The sequence below is a fragment of the Aythya ferina genome (assembly GCF_964211825.1).
Source record: "Aythya ferina genome assembly, chromosome: 11".
Lineage (NCBI taxonomy): Eukaryota > Metazoa > Chordata > Aves > Anseriformes > Anatidae > Aythya > Aythya ferina.
The window spans coordinates 20,772,212-20,791,601 of NC_140307.1; the positions used below are offsets into that span (position 1 = coordinate 20,772,212).

The 19,390-nt window shown below is 37.8% G+C and overlaps 1 protein-coding gene across 2 annotated transcripts in view; it reads right to left on the reverse strand.

Annotated features, from left to right (window-relative positions):
- The window catches only part of SLC12A1 (solute carrier family 12 member 1), a 55,449-nt gene that overhangs the window by 16,291 nt on the left and 19,768 nt on the right, over nt 1–19,390 (reverse strand). For both annotated transcript variants that reach the window (XM_084532793.1, XM_084532792.1), the window contains 11 exons: nt 18,013–18,164; nt 16,278–16,385; nt 15,365–15,488; nt 14,349–14,450; nt 12,350–12,505; nt 10,558–10,657; nt 10,360–10,471; nt 6,098–6,238; nt 4,321–4,427; nt 2,789–2,871; nt 108–251 (listed from right to left, as the gene is read on the reverse strand). In XM_084532793.1, coding sequence (XP_084388919.1) covers nt 108–251; nt 2,789–2,871; nt 4,321–4,427; nt 6,098–6,238; nt 10,360–10,471; nt 10,558–10,657; nt 12,350–12,505; nt 14,349–14,450; nt 15,365–15,488; nt 16,278–16,385; nt 18,013–18,164 — 1,329 coding nt within the window. The remainder of the gene's footprint in view (nt 1–107; nt 252–2,788; nt 2,872–4,320; nt 4,428–6,097; nt 6,239–10,359; nt 10,472–10,557; nt 10,658–12,349; nt 12,506–14,348; nt 14,451–15,364; nt 15,489–16,277; nt 16,386–18,012; nt 18,165–19,390) is intronic.

Sequence of the window (19,390 nt, forward strand, 5' to 3'; positions counted from 1 at the left end):
TCTGTGTGGCTCAGGAGCTTTGGCCTTACAGCCAAAGTCCAGCTTGCATATTGGTGAGAGTGTAATGAACTGAAGGGTCAGGAAGAAGTTCTCATTTCAGAACTTACCCTTTTTTGTTTCATGCTTTGAGATACTGAGCTTTCTGGCTTTTCTGAAGAATCCACAGATCCCACTTTTTTCTTCTTCAAAGTCATTTTCTTTAATGGTAGCTTCCAGTGCCAACCTCTCCTGCTCCAGCTTCTCTAATTCCTCTGTATTTGAGAAAAAGTAGGCGAACTGGTAACACATCATTTTCTATTTCAAATAAAAACACTTATTGAAGTAACAGCGATGTTGTAATTGCTGTTGTGGTTCTTAGTACACAATGTAAAGCTGCTGGGAGAAAAAGTCTTTAAATACTTTCTCCTCGAAAACCAATAGGGAGGAGGAGGCTGAATTCACCTCTAGAAGCCCTAATTTAGGGTGCCCATGCTTATCACAGCAGTGAATATTAAAGTGCTAGTTAACCATTCTCAGACTTCCTTTTCAAGATCAAATTCAGTATTACTGTATTTTATGGTTACATAAGATACTATACATTTAGTTATGTTTGTGGGTTGTTTTCATTCTTAAGAATTCAAAAACAGATCAGGAAAGCTGTTTTCTTAAAGTAAGAAAGCTGGTGTAAAGAGTTCAAGCTCTTGGGCCTCTGCTCTGAGAGCAAGACTACATCAATTTGGACTTGAGATTCTCAGAAATATGAAAGGTTACTGAATATGTGATCAGTTTCTAAGCTGAAGTATGTCTGATGTTTGTTTTTTGTTTTTTGTTTTTCAATTTAGCAGAAAAATTCAGATTTAGCTAAACAATTTTGTAAATTCAATAATAAAAAAGAACAATTCCACCTTAGCAATATTGAGGAAAAAGTACAATATGTTATTGTGGTATATATTATGATGAGGCACTAATTTTATGGTGATACAGGCATTTACCTGCTGAAAGCTTTTTTTCAAAAGAAAGACTTCTATTTATGTAGAGTGAGGTAAATTTATTTAATAAAGTTTTTTTAAAACAAACAAAACCTCACCAGCTGGATATCATAAGCACTTTTGGCACTCTCAATTGCCAGTGTAAATGAATGCCATTTCTTTTACTTTAGAATCCATGACAACCTTGTGCTTCTGGTTATTAGAGGTGATGATAACCACCAACTTAATGGTTATTCAGAAGTAGAATTTCAGTTTCTCTCTTAAACAGACTTCCATAGCAAATAGAACAGAATACCAGAATACAACCTTTTTTTTTTTTTTTTTTTTTTTTTTTTCCTCCATTTTGGAGACTGCATCTGCTTCAAAACATTTCTGCATATGAGAGGGGTTTTATTTTATTTGCTCTACTGTTTCTAATTCTTTCTCATTCCTAGTGTCTTAAAACTTGGTTTGTAAGAATGCAAAGTTGGTAGTTGCTGAAATTTCACTGGTGTTCTAATGCCTCTATCTTCTGAGCAGTCATTTTCTGACTCTCAGTATGCAGAGGCGGGCAGTTCTACTGGAGGTATCTACAGGTCTGGGGAAGCATAAATCTATTTTTAGTATTTTAAGTTCTTGTCATGTTGCACTGTAGCTCTCCATGCACATCAGACTACCAGAGATTCTCCTGGGTGAATATTTGTCTACTGTTTTTTTTTGTTTGTTTGTTTGTTTGTTTTTAAAGGTGTCTCTGGTGCCTTTTAATTCGTAGGTGATTTGCTTTTGGAGGCTGCCTCATCCCTAGAATCCATCCTCTTTAGTGGAGAAATATTTTTTTTGTTTTAATTAGCTGAGTTAAGGTACTTATGTTCTTTCTGGGTGTTCTTTCAGTCCTGAGCACAGTCTGTCAGCGGGTCTCTAAAATGCTGTGGGGAGAAGCTGGAGGCAGATTTACAGCAGGCGGCAGCAAAGAGTCACCACCATTCTTCTTTTCCTGTGTACATATACCTTCCTTGTCTACAGATTTTATCTAATTTGTATCACAAAAGCTTTCTCTGGTGAGGTCTACATGGGACACTGGGAGTAATTTCCGGGTTTAGGTTGGATCTGTCTGCTCAAGTGAACAAGCTTACAGGAAATGGAAAAGTTATCGTATTGAAAACCTGGAGAATTGTTCTAATAGGGTGTTTATATGGAGCCATTCCCTCCCCAAGTTACATGAGGAACCAGTAGAACTCTGGTGCCCTAAAGAGGAAAGGGAAAACAAAGGCCACCGTTAAACATAGCTCTTGAAAGTCCTTTTGCAACTGCTGCTGCTAATCTAAGGAAGAATGAACAAAAAGGTGAAAAGGAGAATTGATATTTCGTGCAGTTTTGAGATTTTTGCGGCTTTCTGGGCCACAGCGTCCTACAGAGGTGATACTGAAAGCACAGCTTCCTGATTACCATCAGCCCCAGAGATCTCAGGTAGGCAGAGTGAGGAAGATGTGCTGAGAGCTGGAAGGAACCGTGCTGGAGCAACTGGTTGCTCCATGCATGATTTTACAGCTTTAGCCTGTGCCTGTGCTACGAGTGCTTTGGGAGTTCAGTTCCCTGTTGTGCAGAATTCATTAGCATGTGAGGGTTGACCTCCTGTAACTACCAGTGGACATCTGCTTCAGCAAGGATTTTGGGAAGTATTGAAACTGCAGAAGCAATGAGGAACTGTAGAAATTACAGGTGTAGGAACTATTTCCAAAACCAGATGGTGATGCTAAGAGTATTGGTCTGAATCTTCCCTGTGCTGAGCATGTAACTACCATAGCTGTGAAGTATAATTTGACTACTGAGTCACCACATACCTTGAACCTGGAGGACCTGAGTTATATCAAATCCTTGGCTAATTCTGACGATAATCATGCCAAGCTCAAAATCAAAGGCATCACTGAAAAATAAAATAAAAAAAGAACATATATCATTTCATATCGTGCATGTCATTGAGGAAAGCTGCCTTGAGCTGATGCGTAAAAGTGTTAGTGCTCAGTGGAGGTATTACTGCCATGTGCTGGGCTATTCTGGGTAAAATTGCAGAAGGTATTGCACAAGAATCAAGTACAGTTCTAATTTTTTTCCTTCGTTTGAGGGGAGGGGGAAAAAAGGGTATGGGAACAGATAGGCTATTCCTAATATAACAGGTGTTTCACAGAATCCTAGAATATACCGAGTTGGAAGGAACCCATAAGGATCATCAAGCCCAACTCCTGTCACCGCACAGGTCTACCCAGAAGTTTAGACCATGTAACTAAGTGCACAGTCCCATCGCTTCTTAAATTCAGACAGGCTTGGTGCAGTGGCTACTTCACTGGGGAGCCTGTTCCAGTGTGCAACCACCCTCTTGGTGAATAACCTCTTCCTGATGTCCAGCCTAAACTTCCCCTGCCTCAGCTTGACACCGTTCCCGCAGGTCCTATCACTGGTGATTAAGGAGAATAGGTCACCTGTCCCTCCCCTCCCCCTTGCGAGGAAGTTGTAGACTGCAATGAGGTCTCCCCTCAGCCTCCTCTTCTCCAGGCTGAACAGGCCCAGTGACCTCAGCTGCTCCTCGTATGTCTTCCCCTCTAGGCCCTTCACTATCTTCGTCGCCCTCCTCTGGACACTCTCCAACGGTTTAATGTACTTTTTGTACTGTGGTGCCCAGAACTGCACACAGAACTTCACACAACACTTTTTAGGAGCTAGGTTGCCATGAGCTATTTTTTTCTTCCTTCTCTGAGGAAATAACAAAGCTGGGGTGGGTTTTGTATTTCTTTGACTTGCTGTGGGTTTGCAGGTGAGTTTTGAGCAAGAATCTGAGAAGCCTGTTTCTAAATGACTGTTTCTGGCTAAATCCCAATCCACAGAGCTGCTGAGCCTTCGGCACACAAGAGATTTGAAGCAAGGCTTTTCCTCTGTCTCCTAGGCTTAAAAGAAGAATTCCATGATGTTCTCTTATTCCCTAAGTGTGTACATTAGGGTTGTTTTTCTCTGAGCTCCTGCCTACAAAAAAAAAAAAAAAAAAAAAAAAAAAAAAGAGAACATATAGTTCTGCAAAAGCACTGCTGACAACAGTGCAGCTTCTTTATGTAGCATTGTCAAGCCACATAATCTCCAACTGTGCCAGACGTTTTCTAAGCAGATCTTGCAAGGTGAGTGAAGCCATGGAGTGTTACAGAGATAGCATATGTGAACCCAGATCTCTAGGTTTATTCTTACATTTTTCTGCATGTTAAGTTCTGTATAGAATCATTAAGGTTGTAAAAGACCTCCAAGATCATCTGGTCCAACTGTTGTATGGAAATGCCATATTAATCTAGACTAGAGGGAGTGAAAAAGGTGATGCTGAACTGTGACTTACTGTATAACACCCACATAGTTTTCAACTTGCGAGGCAGCAGCATTTCTCCAGTCCTTCTTAAATCCAATCACCAAGGTATTTGGTTTCATTCTACCCAAGCCTGACGCCTATCAATATTAAAACACTGCTTGAGAATACACACACACATGCTCTTACTGTAAATGAGAAGTAATGGTGAAAGATAAATGAAGTAATAATGTTCTGGACACGCGTATGACTAGATTGCATTTCATGAATGTCCTTCATGCTCCTACCCATGCAAAAAGATTAGCTCTAAATCACTCCAACTATAAATGATTTTTAGATGACAGAAATGTAATTTTTCTAAATTTGCTAAAGTATTCATTTATATCTCTTCTGACATGCTCTCATTAAAATGGTTCAAAAACTTGTAATCAAAAGAGAGTTCAAGCACTGTTTGTATGCTCATTCTAAGACAATAACACAAAGCTTTTATCAGATTTGGAATACCCAATAGATTAACTGGGTCTGAAGTCTTTTTAAACACCTCAGATATGTAGAGAAGGCATATCCTCTTAAGAATATATTTTTTTTTTGCCTTGAGCTTAGAAACTGTTGCTGTTCTATTCTGTTTCTTCTGTATTCATTCCGAAAGGTTATTTATCCAGAAGCAGCTAAGCATGCTCTGTAGATAAAATTACAGTTTATAAACAGGAAGAACAAATGGATTGTCAATATATTGCTTTGCCTCCAAAACTGGAACTGGATGTGAAAACATGGAAAAGTAAGGGCTATCAGTTCTAGTTTAAGCTAACTTAATTCTTATAGAAATCTGAATACTCGGAGTATTGGGAACCTTTTACCTCAACAAAAAACTGTTGAAATCTTGGTATGTTTTTTTGTTGTTGTTTCTTTCTTTGTTGTTATTGGTTGTCTGTGTGCGTGTGTGTTTTGGTTTTTTTTGGTTGGCTTTGGGGTAACACTGTTAGATTTGCACTGTTTATATTCAAATGAATAAGTGCTTGGCAAACCAATACATTTGTTCTTAGGTTATTACAGTGATTATATGGTTATTCTGGTGTGCTGGGAATTATTTGTGGTTTAGGTAGTAATGAAGAGATCTTTAGACTATGATTGTTCTCAAAAATATTAGAAGGATCTCCTTCTGAGACAATGCTTAAACCAAAGGTGAAGTAACCATGTCAAGTTTTGATAGAACAAATTTTTTCTGCATTTTGTCTCAGTACTTTTGTGTTTAAATACAGGTGAGAGAGAGAAATTGGAAACATAAAAAGTGCCCCTGTTGTTAAGGCCATTTAAAAATGGACTTTTGGAAAGAGTCTGCTTTATTCTTAGGGTAATAGAAAAATATTGCCCACTATTTTAGATGGCCTTCTCTGCAAAAAATGTATGTTTATTACACTTTGTTTTCAATAAATGCAAAAAAAAATAAAAATCTTAGCAACTTATTATGCTGCATAATACCAAGCAATAGAATTGATTTGAAATGTATCAAGTGTCAGCTGCACAGACATTCATATGATGCCCTGTAAAGGCCTCTGTTTTTGTTTTTAGGAAGTATCTTGTTCATTTAGGAAAGAATCAGCCTGCCTTGTCTCATAATTCCATAGCCCAGAACTAGATCTGTTTATGAAATAACCTGTAATATAAATACATGTACCCCCAGAATGCCCTCTCTGTTTATAACATTTTCCATACATACACAGGACTTCTTAACAAGTAAACAGAAATGCTTTCTATAAAGGGATGCTTTGATGTAGCACTCTTCTCTGTGTTCTGTAAACAAAAAGCTTACTTGAAGGAGACTTTTGACTCCATCTCTGAAGCTGTCAGCTGCCACTGCTGCATAAAAGGCTTTTCTTTTGTTCTTTGTAAGCCAGGCCTGCTTTTTTGCCATGCCACTGTTCATTTCCTTAACACACAGTTTGCGTGATCCCTGCATGATACAATAAAATATTATTAAGAAGGCTTGTATTATGCAACACAGAGCAATTTTGAAGGAGTTACCTAGTCTGCTGTGGGAGCAAATGGAGAGAGTCAGAAAAATACATTTCCCAAAAGAGTCTGCAGAGATTCAACCCTTTGAAAAGAACTAGGCTGCTAACATAATTCACGTTCTGCTCAAGAAGGCTGAGTCTGTTAATGCTACTTAAATATAGCGATTCTGACAGAAAGGATGACTACTCTGGGCTGTAACATCTTAGAAAAATATCTAAGGTATGATGAAACATCTCAGAGTGAATAAACTCCTTTCCTGACATGATTTCATAAATAAGGCTGAGCAGATCTAAATACACCTTGTTAAACTACTATCTACTAATAAGAAGAGAAAGATATGTTGCCATACAATTAAACATGTAACTGCCTTTGTTACCAGGTCCTCCCAGCGGTCATCTGGTAATTTAATGAGGCAAAATCCATGTCTATATCCAAGTCATAAGACCTGGTACATTCTCAGCAGAGAAAGGCTTGGCAGTCAGTCCCCAGAAAGATTTGGCCCAGAGGAGACATCAAGGCTGCCAGCAGGGAATTTAGACAGATAAGATAAGTTTGGGGAGCATATATCTGGAATTTAACTGATTTCAAAAATCTGTGCTCTTAAGTGTGAGATTAAGGTTTGTGAGGCCTTGTTTATTCCCTTTTATACTGATTTTTAGAAATCTGTAACAGTAATCTAGCTCTTCTGCAGTGAAGAAGAAACACAGAGACAGATGCTCAAGATGCTGGCTTTGGAGTGTTACTGGCTGTACAGGTAGTTTTTGCTTTCTGAGGAAGAATAGAAAGTGGAATTGTAAACTGTGGGAGTGTGTTCAGCAACATCAAAGTAGTAATAATTAAATGTGTCAGAAAGATGCAGATAACTTGGAAGTGCTTGAAATCAAGTGAGTGTGTTTGCTTGTTCCTAAGGAGGGAAGTGGTACCAGACTGGTTTGTTAGAAACAGATAATTTAGAACTTGAGTTGGCTACGGAGTTGAGTTCCATGCAGTCTGCAGTCACCACTTTACTATTTTATAATTTCTAGTAGTTTTGAGGGTGCAAGCTGCCATTTTGGTTACAAAGGGACAGGAAACTAATAGAACTCAATAAAACTTTATACAACAAACTAGAAAGGCTTGGTAAACTCATGCTCAGGAGGTTGTATTTCAAAATTCATATTTAAATCTTTCATACTTAAAGTAAGTTAGTATCTGGTAGCTTCTCCTGATAAGCTAGGAAATTGATTAAAATTGAGTAGAGGAAGAATTAGATATATTTATTTTTTTTAGGCATAACATATACTATAGGCTCAAAATTTCCCAATCGAGAACAGCGTAAAACTGAAACTGAAAGATATTCACTCTGAAATGAAGTGTACAGGAAGAATCACTTAATTTAAAAACAATTTTAAATGGGTGATACAGATTGTAAACTCAAAATTTCTTTGTCTCAGAGCTTTCCAGCCTTGCTGAAATACTTTTTTTTTTTTTTTTTTTTTTTCTGTAAGGAAGGAAATTGGATGTACTGTATGTTTATAGAGATGTAGAAATAACTGCAATACATTTACTTTCACTTCGTTGGTATTGGCTGATAGAAAATGGAGAGAAGGGGATAGAAAAGGAGAAAATTTTCAGTAAGTTCCATGTATAAAGCAGCATTGAAAAAGAAAATGATCTGGCAGAGTTTGTGTGTCATGTTTTATCTGCACATTTTTCATTGTTTCAAATGATAATGTGAATTTTGATCTGATCAAAAGCAGGCTGGATTGATGCTTACTCAGGCATCATCCCTCACATAGTTCTGTTAATGAATGACTTTTTGGAAAGTACAGGAGGAGGGAGGTAAATGCACATAATCTTTCAGAGACGATGCTGCACTCTTGTGTGACAGTAAGCTTACTGGAGTATTTCTTAACGTGTAACTTGAGAAGAGTTTGCTGCATTATTAATGAATTTGTGAATTCATGAAAAGGAAAAAAATATAAAACATTTACAAATATCTTGCACAAAGATGCTTCTGTTGTCCAAGGGGACAGTCCCACTTCATCAGATAGCCTATCTGTCCTCCCCTACTCCTCCTTTGTATCACTGTTCATGTTTTGCAATTGTGCAGTGAATTTCGGTACAGATGAAGATTAACCTTGCAAAAATATTTGTGAAAACAGGGAGAAAAGCAGAATAGCCCTTTTCACTGGAAAATCACTGTTCAAGCCCACACACAGCCACAACCTTAAAGATGGTTTAAAAGCTGTTTGTCTGTATATTAAATTCCTATATTTATTTTACCCATTTGTGAACATTATCATATTCCCAGGAAGTTTCTTGCCCTCATTTGGGGATAGGGAATGGAAGATGTTCCCTTTGGCATAGTCTCAAAACTTTAGCATAGCTAGCAGCATGTCAGCCTTTGAGGCAAAATATGTTGGATATTACATTTGTGGGTAAATGGTCTTGCTGTATTTGTTATGATATGTATTGTATCTTCAGTACAGTGCCTGGATTTCCAGTCATAGCTCTCTCTGGAGTCGTGCAAGCTTATGTGACAGTAAGACACCTCACAGTCTTGTACTATGGCAGCAAACTTATTCTAAGTACGTTATGACATTCCCACTCCCAGGACACAGGAATTTTATCATGCGGTTGTTGCCATAGTTTTGCAAATTGGTAAGGTTTATTGTGTCACACTTTTATTACCAACCAAATTAAATTTAGCTTTTGTTACTGGAGAAATAATAGGGAAAAAAATGCTTACACTGACAAAATAGACATAGTTGTTTTTTTTGTAGACTAAAATGAAATTTCAGTTCTACATAGAAAGTGGTAATATCAGAGAAACATGCCTAAATAAATCAGAAAACATGCTGGAAATCAACCTTATGAATCTGCCTAATCTCAGGATCTTCTTGGGTTTGATTCTGTGCTTATTGAATGCAGTGGGAAAGCTACCAATAATTACAATAGAAAAGGATTTGAGCCATTCACTCTTTATAGATTCATTCAGTTTGGAAAAAATCACATGTAGCTTCTCTATACTTCCATTCTTCAAAGTGACAGCATCAAAGGAATTATTCTTATGCTCATGTGGAAGAATACATTATCTTGTCTGCAGTGACTCTGACTCTATTAGTTAGATTCTGCAGTCCCTTTTAGTGTCATGGACCTTTTATTTCCTCTCAAAAGGTTGTTGTAATATTTAAAATGCGTTTTCTCTTCTATAATACAAACCCATCTATTTTTGTCATTTCCTAATTAAAGTCTAATGTTCATCCTTTTAAAATACATAACTTCCTGTCTACTTATAGCTAGAAATATATTTTGCTTCTTTCTTTAGAAGATATTGGAAAAGTATGTTTATACTCAAAATTAGCGTTGTTACAATTTTGGAGAAAGCACTGCACAGAGATCTGAATTACTTGCCAACTTGCATTACTTTGCAAATGAGTGGCAAAGATGGAAACAGAGCTTAGGTAATTGTCTCTAGTGCTATATTCCTGAGAGAACTCTGCCTCCCTCTTTTTTTTTTTTCTTTTTTTTTTTTAAACCTTACTGTGTCAATTTAAAAAAAAATTTGCAATGCTTTATTTTTTTAATTTTTTTTTTAAATTTTTTGATATATATTTGATATATATTTTGATATATATTTTGATATATATTTTGATATATAATATATAATATAATATATATAAAATATATATAATAATATATATTTTGATATATTTTGATATATATTTTTGATATATATTTTGATATATATTTTGATATATTTTGAAATATTTTTTGATAAAAAAATGATAAATAAAAATTGATAAATAAAAACTTTTATCATTTTTTTTTCCATCTACTATGAGCTCTGAAATGCATCACAATGAGGCATTTACCAACAGGCACTACATCAGCCAATAGCTTTCTTGTCAAGACTTATGACAAAATTAATTCTCAGTGTGAATCTTTTTCGTGGTCTGCACAGAAGCTCATCAGCACCAGTGGGAACATTGTGTGCCAACTGAAAGTGGAATGTGTAATGGGGATATGCAGCACCCATCAGTGCTGAACTTTTGTATTTATGCGAGTTGACCTTACCGTATACACTTCACAGCAGATACACAGCCCATTGTTTTTTGTGAAAGTATGTGTGATGTCTAGCAGAGCAGGCCTGATCATAGGAGCTCCTGTTAATACTATGCACTGGGGCCTGTTAGGAGGAAAAAACAGATTGTATTTAATTGGGTAATGTACTTATTCAGAGTAAGCCATTCAGCTGTTCACTGGAAATCTTACCTGAAGTTTTTCACGTGATCTTCCACTGCAGTTAAAGCCAGAGCACTGTCCAAGGCATTAATATAATAAAGAGCTTGTGTAGAAGAGCCCCAATTTACTTCTGCATATAATGAAGATAAATAATGCATATTAAACCATGGGCTTTTCTCTGTGTTCTATTACAAAGGTCAGAAATCATGTTATCTATGAGTCAAAGAAGTGTATATTCTACCATGCTTAGATATAGATCTACCCTTCTTTATGCTTCATAAGAAAAGTTAGTTTGTGTGATGCAAAAATAACATGCAAATGAATTGTCTCATTATTTTTATAAAAAGCATAAGCAACGTTATTTCTTCTGCTTGGGAAATGTTTTCTTATGTTTCATTAACTTTGTACTCTTTCCCCATGTATAAAATGGACAGCCCTGAGCAATCCATTCAGTGTGGAATTTGAGGAAGTTCAAATTAATCCATTAGCAGGGAGTATCACAAGCTCTGGTTAGTTCTGTTCTTCTGTATGGGGCAAAAATTGTTCTCCCAAACTAATTTTGGCATATAGATTGTCTTCTCTGTTCTTTGGTGGAAGGAGGCAGATGAGAAACAACTTTCCATACTGAGGTCAACATGAATGCAGATCAAGTCCAGTTATGTCAAGGTACAGAGCTAAAGCTTAGTGAAAATAAGTAGAAGGATGTCTAGAGGCCTTCTTTTCTGAGGAATATTAGACTTTTTGAACCACTCCATTGTTGGTAGGTAAGTGCTGAACAAAAGTCACTATCTTGGAGAGTTGGAGATGGATAGATTTTTGCTTGGTGTCTTCAGTGAATGTAACCAGGCTTTAAGCTGCTACTTTCCAGCAAGGACATTCATTGGTAATATACTAGGAAAAGGGTAACAATCTTCAAATGTATTTCTGACACCCCATCTTTTCACAGCTGCATTCTCCTACGTGGTGTACAGGGAAAGAACCACAGACCATCCCAGTAGGTATGAGAGCACAAATAGGGAGGACACACAACAATGAACTAATATACACAGAAAAGAGTAACACAGGCTCAGACCAGATGCTGCTGTATCAACCTAGCTGCAATGAAAGCACATCTTATGCTGGGAGATTTGCCTTTTTTCTTTGTATTATTTGTTTCACTGAACAAGGTATTCAGATGGTTAGCACTAAAATCTGGACCTGGGTTAGTTTAGTCTTGGCTATGAATAACCAGACTAAGTTGTCTCATACTGGTGCTGTATTGCAATAGTGCACAGATTTCTAAGGACAGCTCCTGTGATTTGCTGAGCTACTAAGCATTCTTTTCCAGCAGTAAAATGTGCCTATATTTCATGATTTACTGAGGAATTATATGAAGGTAGTGGAGAAAGATCAGGTCACAATGCAGCTTGTGTTTTTATTGTATAGTGGCAGCAGGTTTCACTATTTTGAGTGAGGATGCCAGACGAGACAGCTAAGAACACAGCAAAATTCAAGCAAGGTTTTGTGTATGGATGGAAAAACGTGATGAGTGAAACTCAAGTGAAAGCCCAGATTAACTCTTTAATAATGATGTGGGAAACAAATGGTGCGCTGGACCATTTATACAAAGCCCTGAACCTGAAGTGCTTGTTAAAAAGGCAAAAGTTCAGAAGACTATTGCCTTAATCTATTTTATATAAAGTGGGATATGATGGTTCAAACTTCCCTGTAAGGAAAGGTGTTTAAGAAGAAGGAATGGGTGCTTCTATAAGCAGAATTAATTCCAGTAAAGTCTGCTGAGGCTGCATAACATATACATAAAATAAGTATCTTGTGGCCTTACCTGGTTTCTTATATGTCACATAAATATATAGAAAGAGTTCAATGGCATAAGTGATGAGAGCTGCCCACCAGTTGATGACAAACATGACGCCACAGCACAACAGGGCTCCAAAGAGTGATACCCACATGTTATAATATCTGAATGCAGGTCTCCAACCTGTTTAAAGAGAATTGAGGAAATTGGAAGAGCAGAAAAATATATAAAGCAAATGGCGATCCAGTGGTCTTGCACATACAGACTCACATGCAGTTTTTTTCAGGCTCTGTCAGAAGGGGTGGGAGGGGTATGTGCAAGTTCTCAGGCAACAGGTACTTCCAGGGTATTGGCTGGTTTAGATTTCTATACATACCAAATACTGGGGCTTGCAAACCTTTCACTATAACCTGCTTCCTACTGCTTTGTCCAGCCTCGCTTTGAATGGCTTTTATGTGTTTTTGCCAAAATAAAGTTCACTAGTTCAGAACTGAAAATAGGCTTTCCCGTAACTCCAAGTAATAGGTTATTACATCCTTCTGATGCATACACATAGAACTTATTAATAGAAGCTAAATGCTTGCTGAGAGGACAGTTTGTCCCAATGTTCTAAGTACATGTGTCTTTCAAATTTGTAAATTGCCTGGCCTCGCTGCATAAAAATAAAATCATTGGCAATTGACTTTAAAAAGATATTATTCCTGCTGCTCTTCAGCTGCAGTACTGAATCCTTCCCCTGCTAGCAATTAAAATGAAGCAAGCAGTGAGCCTCCATGGTTTGCAGGTCTCTGTTAGGTGTTCTACAGAGCAGACTCTTTGGAGAGGAGAAAAACACTGAAGATACGAGGAGAGGTTGAGCAACCCTATTTTGGATCATCTTTGTAATGAGGGAATGGGAAGGTCCTGCTGTGAAGAAATTTGCTATCCTGCAGCCTTGCAATTATGATAATTTATCATTGTGAATTGGCAGAAATTAACTGGAGGAAATTAGGAAAAAAAAAAAGGATACGGTTTTGTCAGGAAACGTTAAGTAGTGGCAGAGTTGAATCAGATGCACGTATGTGAAATATGTAGGGGTAATTTTTACTCAGCTCTAAGGCCATGTAAAGCAGATCTGCATTTGTTCAGCTGTGCAGGTAATTAGCAGAAGTGTTCATCTTTTCTGCCCTCTGAACAAATGGCACCATGCAGATCTGTTGGAGGGAAGCTGATGTAGGCATTTTTGCTACCACTGCAGGTTTCTTCACGCTGGAAATCAAAAATGTGTTCTCTGCTTCTTGAATTGAATAATTTATTCATATCAGCAGGAACATGTCTTTCCTGTGTGCCCTAAACGGTGCTGCTCAGCTGATTGACTTTAGTCCTTAAGGTGTCACCCCTCCATTAATGATGATGAGGAGGACTGTTCATCTGTGGTGATGCATATGCCTGCAAGCCTGTATTCTCCCTTGCTGTACAAGTGTAAAGAGTAACTCCCAAGTTACCATTGTAGAGGCCCTCATTATGTTCTACCCTACATTTCTGCTACTAGCCACTGCAGAGCTGATGCTGTTCTGGGGACCTGTTCTTGTTCTGTGTGTTCCCTCCAAGGCTGTATTACTACTAGCACAGTTACTGCTCATGAACCTTCTACAAATTTCACCATAGTTCTGGCAGAGACAGGCATAATGATACCCCACTATACCTTGCTTACTTTATGTGGTCAGAGGTAGCATAGCTTTTTATTCATCCATGTTGAGTGATAGTGAGGAGAAATACACCCTAAGGAAGAGCTTTTCTGCTCCAGTGGGATTCACCAAAGTCTTTTTCATCTTGTACAACTGCAGGGAATGTAAGGGCTAGAGCCATTATTTTTGTCTCTTGCAGATAAATAAAATGTCATCATATTCAATGGGAGCAGTAAAACCTCAGATCACATAGCTTAGATGTTTTACAGGTACTGCAGCTTTCTCTGACATACAGTTGAAAACTTGCATAGAGAAGTCTGTGTAGCCCACCCTTAAATCACTGGTGAATGCCGACTTACCTGGAGATTTTGCATATGAGGCATGAAAGCAGGAGAAATTAATCAAAGCGTATGAAGCCAGGAAGAAATTGGAGATGATGGGAGCAATGGTATTCAGTTCAGCTGCAAGACACACACACACAGGCATCAGTTTCCTAGGTTGTGGATAGCTTTCTTCTGACTGCATTAAATCTGGATACTGTCTGAATTTTTTATTCAGGGAGTTTTGCTATTTTTCTGTGGTACTAATTTAAGGCCACCTTGATATACCCTCATTTATATTAGTGTGTCTGCTCATTTTAATAATATATATGCCATGTAAGGTTATACTTGATACTCCAGTCCTGCAGACTGCCTCTTAATGATGTGGATCTGGTGTGAATTTCAGAGCTTTAAATATGTGATTCAGAGGACACGTGTTTCTTGAAAGGCTTTTAGTCAAAATGTATTGTTTTGCTTTTTAAATGGTGATCTGAATTCTCTTTACTAAACTTCCTATTTGTTGAGAGTGTCACACAATTTGAAATTGAAATTTCAGAAAAAATAATTTAAAAAATCCAACTCCCCAAAATTACTGATAATAGTGATAGCACACTCAATATGGTAGCTAAGTTTTTCTGCCACCAGTGCTGGCAATTTGGGCTGTGCCTTTGAGCTGACTGTGGGAAAGGCTTGACAGAGTAGGCCTCCTAATTATCTCAAAATTATTTCACATCCATATGCAATATGAACTGGAAATACATTTTCAAAGTTGGATATTGCCTTATTTGATATAGTTCTAAGCGCTGCCCTCTTACAGTGAAATGAACAGGAGCTGCACTTACTTAGTATCTTTGGCAATGAGGCTCTGGTGGTACTGTGCTATTACCAGAGTCCTTGTTTGTTTCTCTTTGCTTTAAGAGTAATGAAATTGCTGCCAGAGCTTTGAGTGTGCTTACCTGACTGGAAGTTTTTCTAACCATAGCTAATCATTGTATTAAAATGTCAGTTTATATACTTTCAAAACATATATTGCAGTTATGTAATTATATACAAACCAATCAATATGAACGCCATAGCAATCACAAAAGTGAGAACATATCCTCTGATTGGCTCGTTGTTTTTTCCATATCCTTTGGCAAAGAAGTGGAGCCCTTTATAGACGTTGTCCTTGCAAAGAGCCTGGTAGACAAATCAGAATTTAATTCTGCTGAGCAGTGATCTCTTTCAGAAGAAATTCACCATATGTGAGTGACAGCTTGTGCTAGGTTTTTGCTAAACAAAAATTAAATCTATCTTAGTACTTCAAGTTCATCTATTGCTATGGCATGTAAACGTTCAAATAAGGTGATAAGCCAATACCCTGCTAAATTATAGCAGAAAAAAAAATCACAGTCATTTGACACTTATCCAGTACTTTAAAAAGACATGGAGAAAAAAAAAAAAACAAAAACAAAAAACTGGAGGAAACTGTCGCAGAAATCAGAGCTTTGCTGTAAGGGTGCAACGTATCGTTCTGTCCCGTGCCCTGTGTTCCCATTCACATTGCTGGGAAACACATTGCTGGTGCCCTGGTGGTGTGTGGAGAGAGCCTGTCTGAGCACCCTGCCAGTACAGGAATGAGGGCTGCTGCATGTTCCTGGCATTACTGAGCTATGGGCTGGCTTTCTGTCAGGAGATAGAAGTGGTCCTGAAAATAGCCTTGAAGCTATCGAAAACCAGCACCTGTTTCTGCTACCAAGCTGAGCTCTGACCAAAGGAACATTACCATCCTAAATGCTCCCCCCTCTGTGAGGGTGCCAAGACCTGTCTGTTTCTGTAGAAGAACATTCTGTGTGCTGTTTCCCTTGGTTTGTCCTCCTACTTATGTAACTGTTGTTTAAATACCTATCACGTTTGGCACAGAGCTCAACTAAATTGTTCGTCTTTGAAGTAAAATAGAGTATAAGGAAATGGATATTTTGATTTTACCTGGAAAACTTTGGGTGCACTGACAAGAGATGCCAGGGCTGATGACAGAGTAGCAGAAAAGATGCCAGCTGTGATGAGAGGACCAAAGCCAGACACCATGCTCATCACCTTAAAAAAAAAAAAAAATCAGACTTGCATTTGGATACATTTTTGATCACAGATCCATTTAAGTACTCTACGTACGGCTTTTCATGGTCCTAAATTCAATACACTACAAACCAGCTGTGAGGTAGGGGAGTAGTGTTATTCCTGTTTCAGTGAAAAGCAACTGAGGCACAGCTGAATTTTTATAAAAACCTGCAGCTGTCTGCTGAGGTAAATGATAATCTGTGAGATTTCCTTACCTCCCGTACTGACTGGCTACTATAAGTCACAGTCTCTGCTTGATGGATAAATAGTCAGTGGTAGTAAAAAGGGAAAGTGGAAACAGCAGGAAAGAGCCCCAAAGTGCTAAATGTGGTCAGAGGGTCTGAGATTTGTTTTATGTTGTTATTTTTTGTTTGTTTGTTTGTTTGTTTTTAATTATTATTGTTTAATATGGCTAAAAAAGGAAGAGAATATGTGACTGTGCTGGCACAACAGCCACACCACAAACTGTGATGCTGGGCACCATCAGGCCTCCTTCAGCCCTTCCAAAGGGGCCTTTCCTGGCCTTTACCACCATTACAATAAAAGGGCTGCTAAGTTCAGAAGCACCAGAGAAGGAAGAAAAAGATGAAGTGGATGGATGTGGTTGCCAGATGCTTTTCAGTGTGTAGGAAGTACTCCAGGAAAGAGAGCAGTTAATTCTGGAGATTTGTCGGATGAAGACATAATTCTTTCTGACTTCACTCTGGCAAGGATAAATGCGGGAAATGAAGCTCTGTGCATGGCTTGAGTGAAGTCACTGCTTTTAAGGGTTCCCCTGAGTCTGGGCAGCTGAACTGAGGTGGGAATGAGGAAGGAAGGAAAACAGTCTGCGAAGGAATGAAAAGTAGTCTGCGACAGGAACAGTATATCCCTTTCAAGGTGGTTACCCAGCCCTGTCATTTAGCAGAACCAGCTGGGAAGAAAAAAAAAAAAAAAAACTCAAAATGTCTAGTTGAAAAGCATGTGCGGGTAGGTGGTGAGCTCCTCTTGGGGCTGTGAAGCTGAGGGGCTGAAGAGACATCTGGGAGCCATGGTTGTGGTGCTGCAGAAGAACTGCTTTTCTTTGATCTTTTGCCTAAGCTCTATTTTGAAGAATAAAAATGGCAGACAGTATCTCTGGCCTAGGAGAAAGATTGCATTACTTCCCACTTGACTATTTTTGGATACTTTTTTTTATAAGAAGTCAGAGCTCTGGCTTTCGTACAGTGGCACAAGCCTCTAACAGTGGCCACAGCACCCCTGAGGTAAAAATCACATTATTGTGTAAAGAGCAGTGAGATGAGCTGCTCATCTGACAGGAGTTCCCGAGGTCTTTGTTAAGTCTAGGCTTTGAGTTTGAAGGTGTTGGAGTATATAGTGTTGCATGGTACTTCTTGAAAGGGGAGATGAAGACCTTAGCAGAGTGCTGGGAAGGCTAGTGATGGCAGTGTGAAGGTAATAAGGAATGCAGGAATGTTTTGCTTTGATTATTCCTACAGTTTTAGACTCTTTTTTAGATGAAAGTGGATGTTCTGTTGCAGTCAGTTGTTAGTGAATAATATTTTTGCATGTTTGTACTTATGTATTCATGCATTGCTTATGATTATACATATTATTCCATTAAAACCTGAAAATTATTCATCAGCCCATAATCACATGGCTGATTTCTGCATCTGGAAAAATCGTAGCCTAAGTTGCAGGCAGATGATCCATTGCAGCTCATTCCAGATACAACTGTATCATTGATGTTCCCAGTAGCATCTCGGACAACACAGGAGGCTGTGGACACAACAGCATATTATTATTTTCCTTCCTCATGATGCCACAAGAATGTTCTTGCCATACGTTGAAACAGTCTGCATATATTTTGTACAGTCACTGCCTTAGTGTCATGCCGAAGAGTAATGTTTTCATGTCAGGCAGAGATTACTTCCCTGTACTTTGGCTAAGTTTCTTATGTTATCTTTAAGCAACTATTTATTTCTGTTACTCTTAAAATAGTCAAATAGTTGACTAATGAAGACTAGCATTTTTCTGAAAGTAGAGAACCAGACACTGGAGATCAGTAATAAATTAACTGAGAAGTAGATTGTCAGTCTGTGACAAATTTTACAAGTGTCAGTATTCAAAGGTAACATGTCAATGCGGGTCCTAGATCCAGACACACTTTTTTTTTTTTTTTTTGGTTTAACAAGGACACACAGTTGCTTTAGAGACCCAGATCCTCATCTGTTTAAATTGTCACAGCTCTACAAAGATCAATACAGTAAGAAAAACTTTGAAGAGGATAAATTGCTTGTAGTCTTTGTGTTTAATGATAATGTTTCTGCTGTTTTTTCTTGTTTGCTGCTAGAATGGGAAGAAACATATGGAGTTAATGTAGAAAGCTGATCTCTATGTCTTTAACAGCCGAAGTGTAAGTTCATATTGTATTTTCAAACATGTCAAAAATGTTATTGAGACTCGAAAGTAACCATTATCTATTTAGCAAATCAGTATATAAATAAATAAATATTACACTGAATAGTAGACAGCTCTGAAGTCGAAATACAGCTATTGCTTATGAGAACAGAACAATGTATTAACAAAAATTTATAGCAAGATGAAAAATGACTGCTTCAATTGTAATTGCAAGTGAAATGTAGATCCAAATCATGTGATATCTGAGCTGAAATTTGACTTGAGTATTCCGTCTTTTGTATAAAGTACAAGGATTGCTAAAGTCAGGAAGACTTGAGATTCATCTCCCAGGAAAGTGAGTACCCTGCAGGACTTTCATACAATGCTGGGATATTTGGTCATAAAGAGGTGTGTCATTTACAACACTCATTATTACTGTACTGTTCAAATAGAAGAAAAAAAATATTTCTTGATCAGAAATTTAGTATACCCTTGTAATGAGAACTTTATTGCATGTTTATCCAACACAGTACCTGGCCTCCTTTTTATGCTTGTGTTCATTTTTGTTACTTCACATTCCAATATTGTAGAGCAGTTAGTAATAT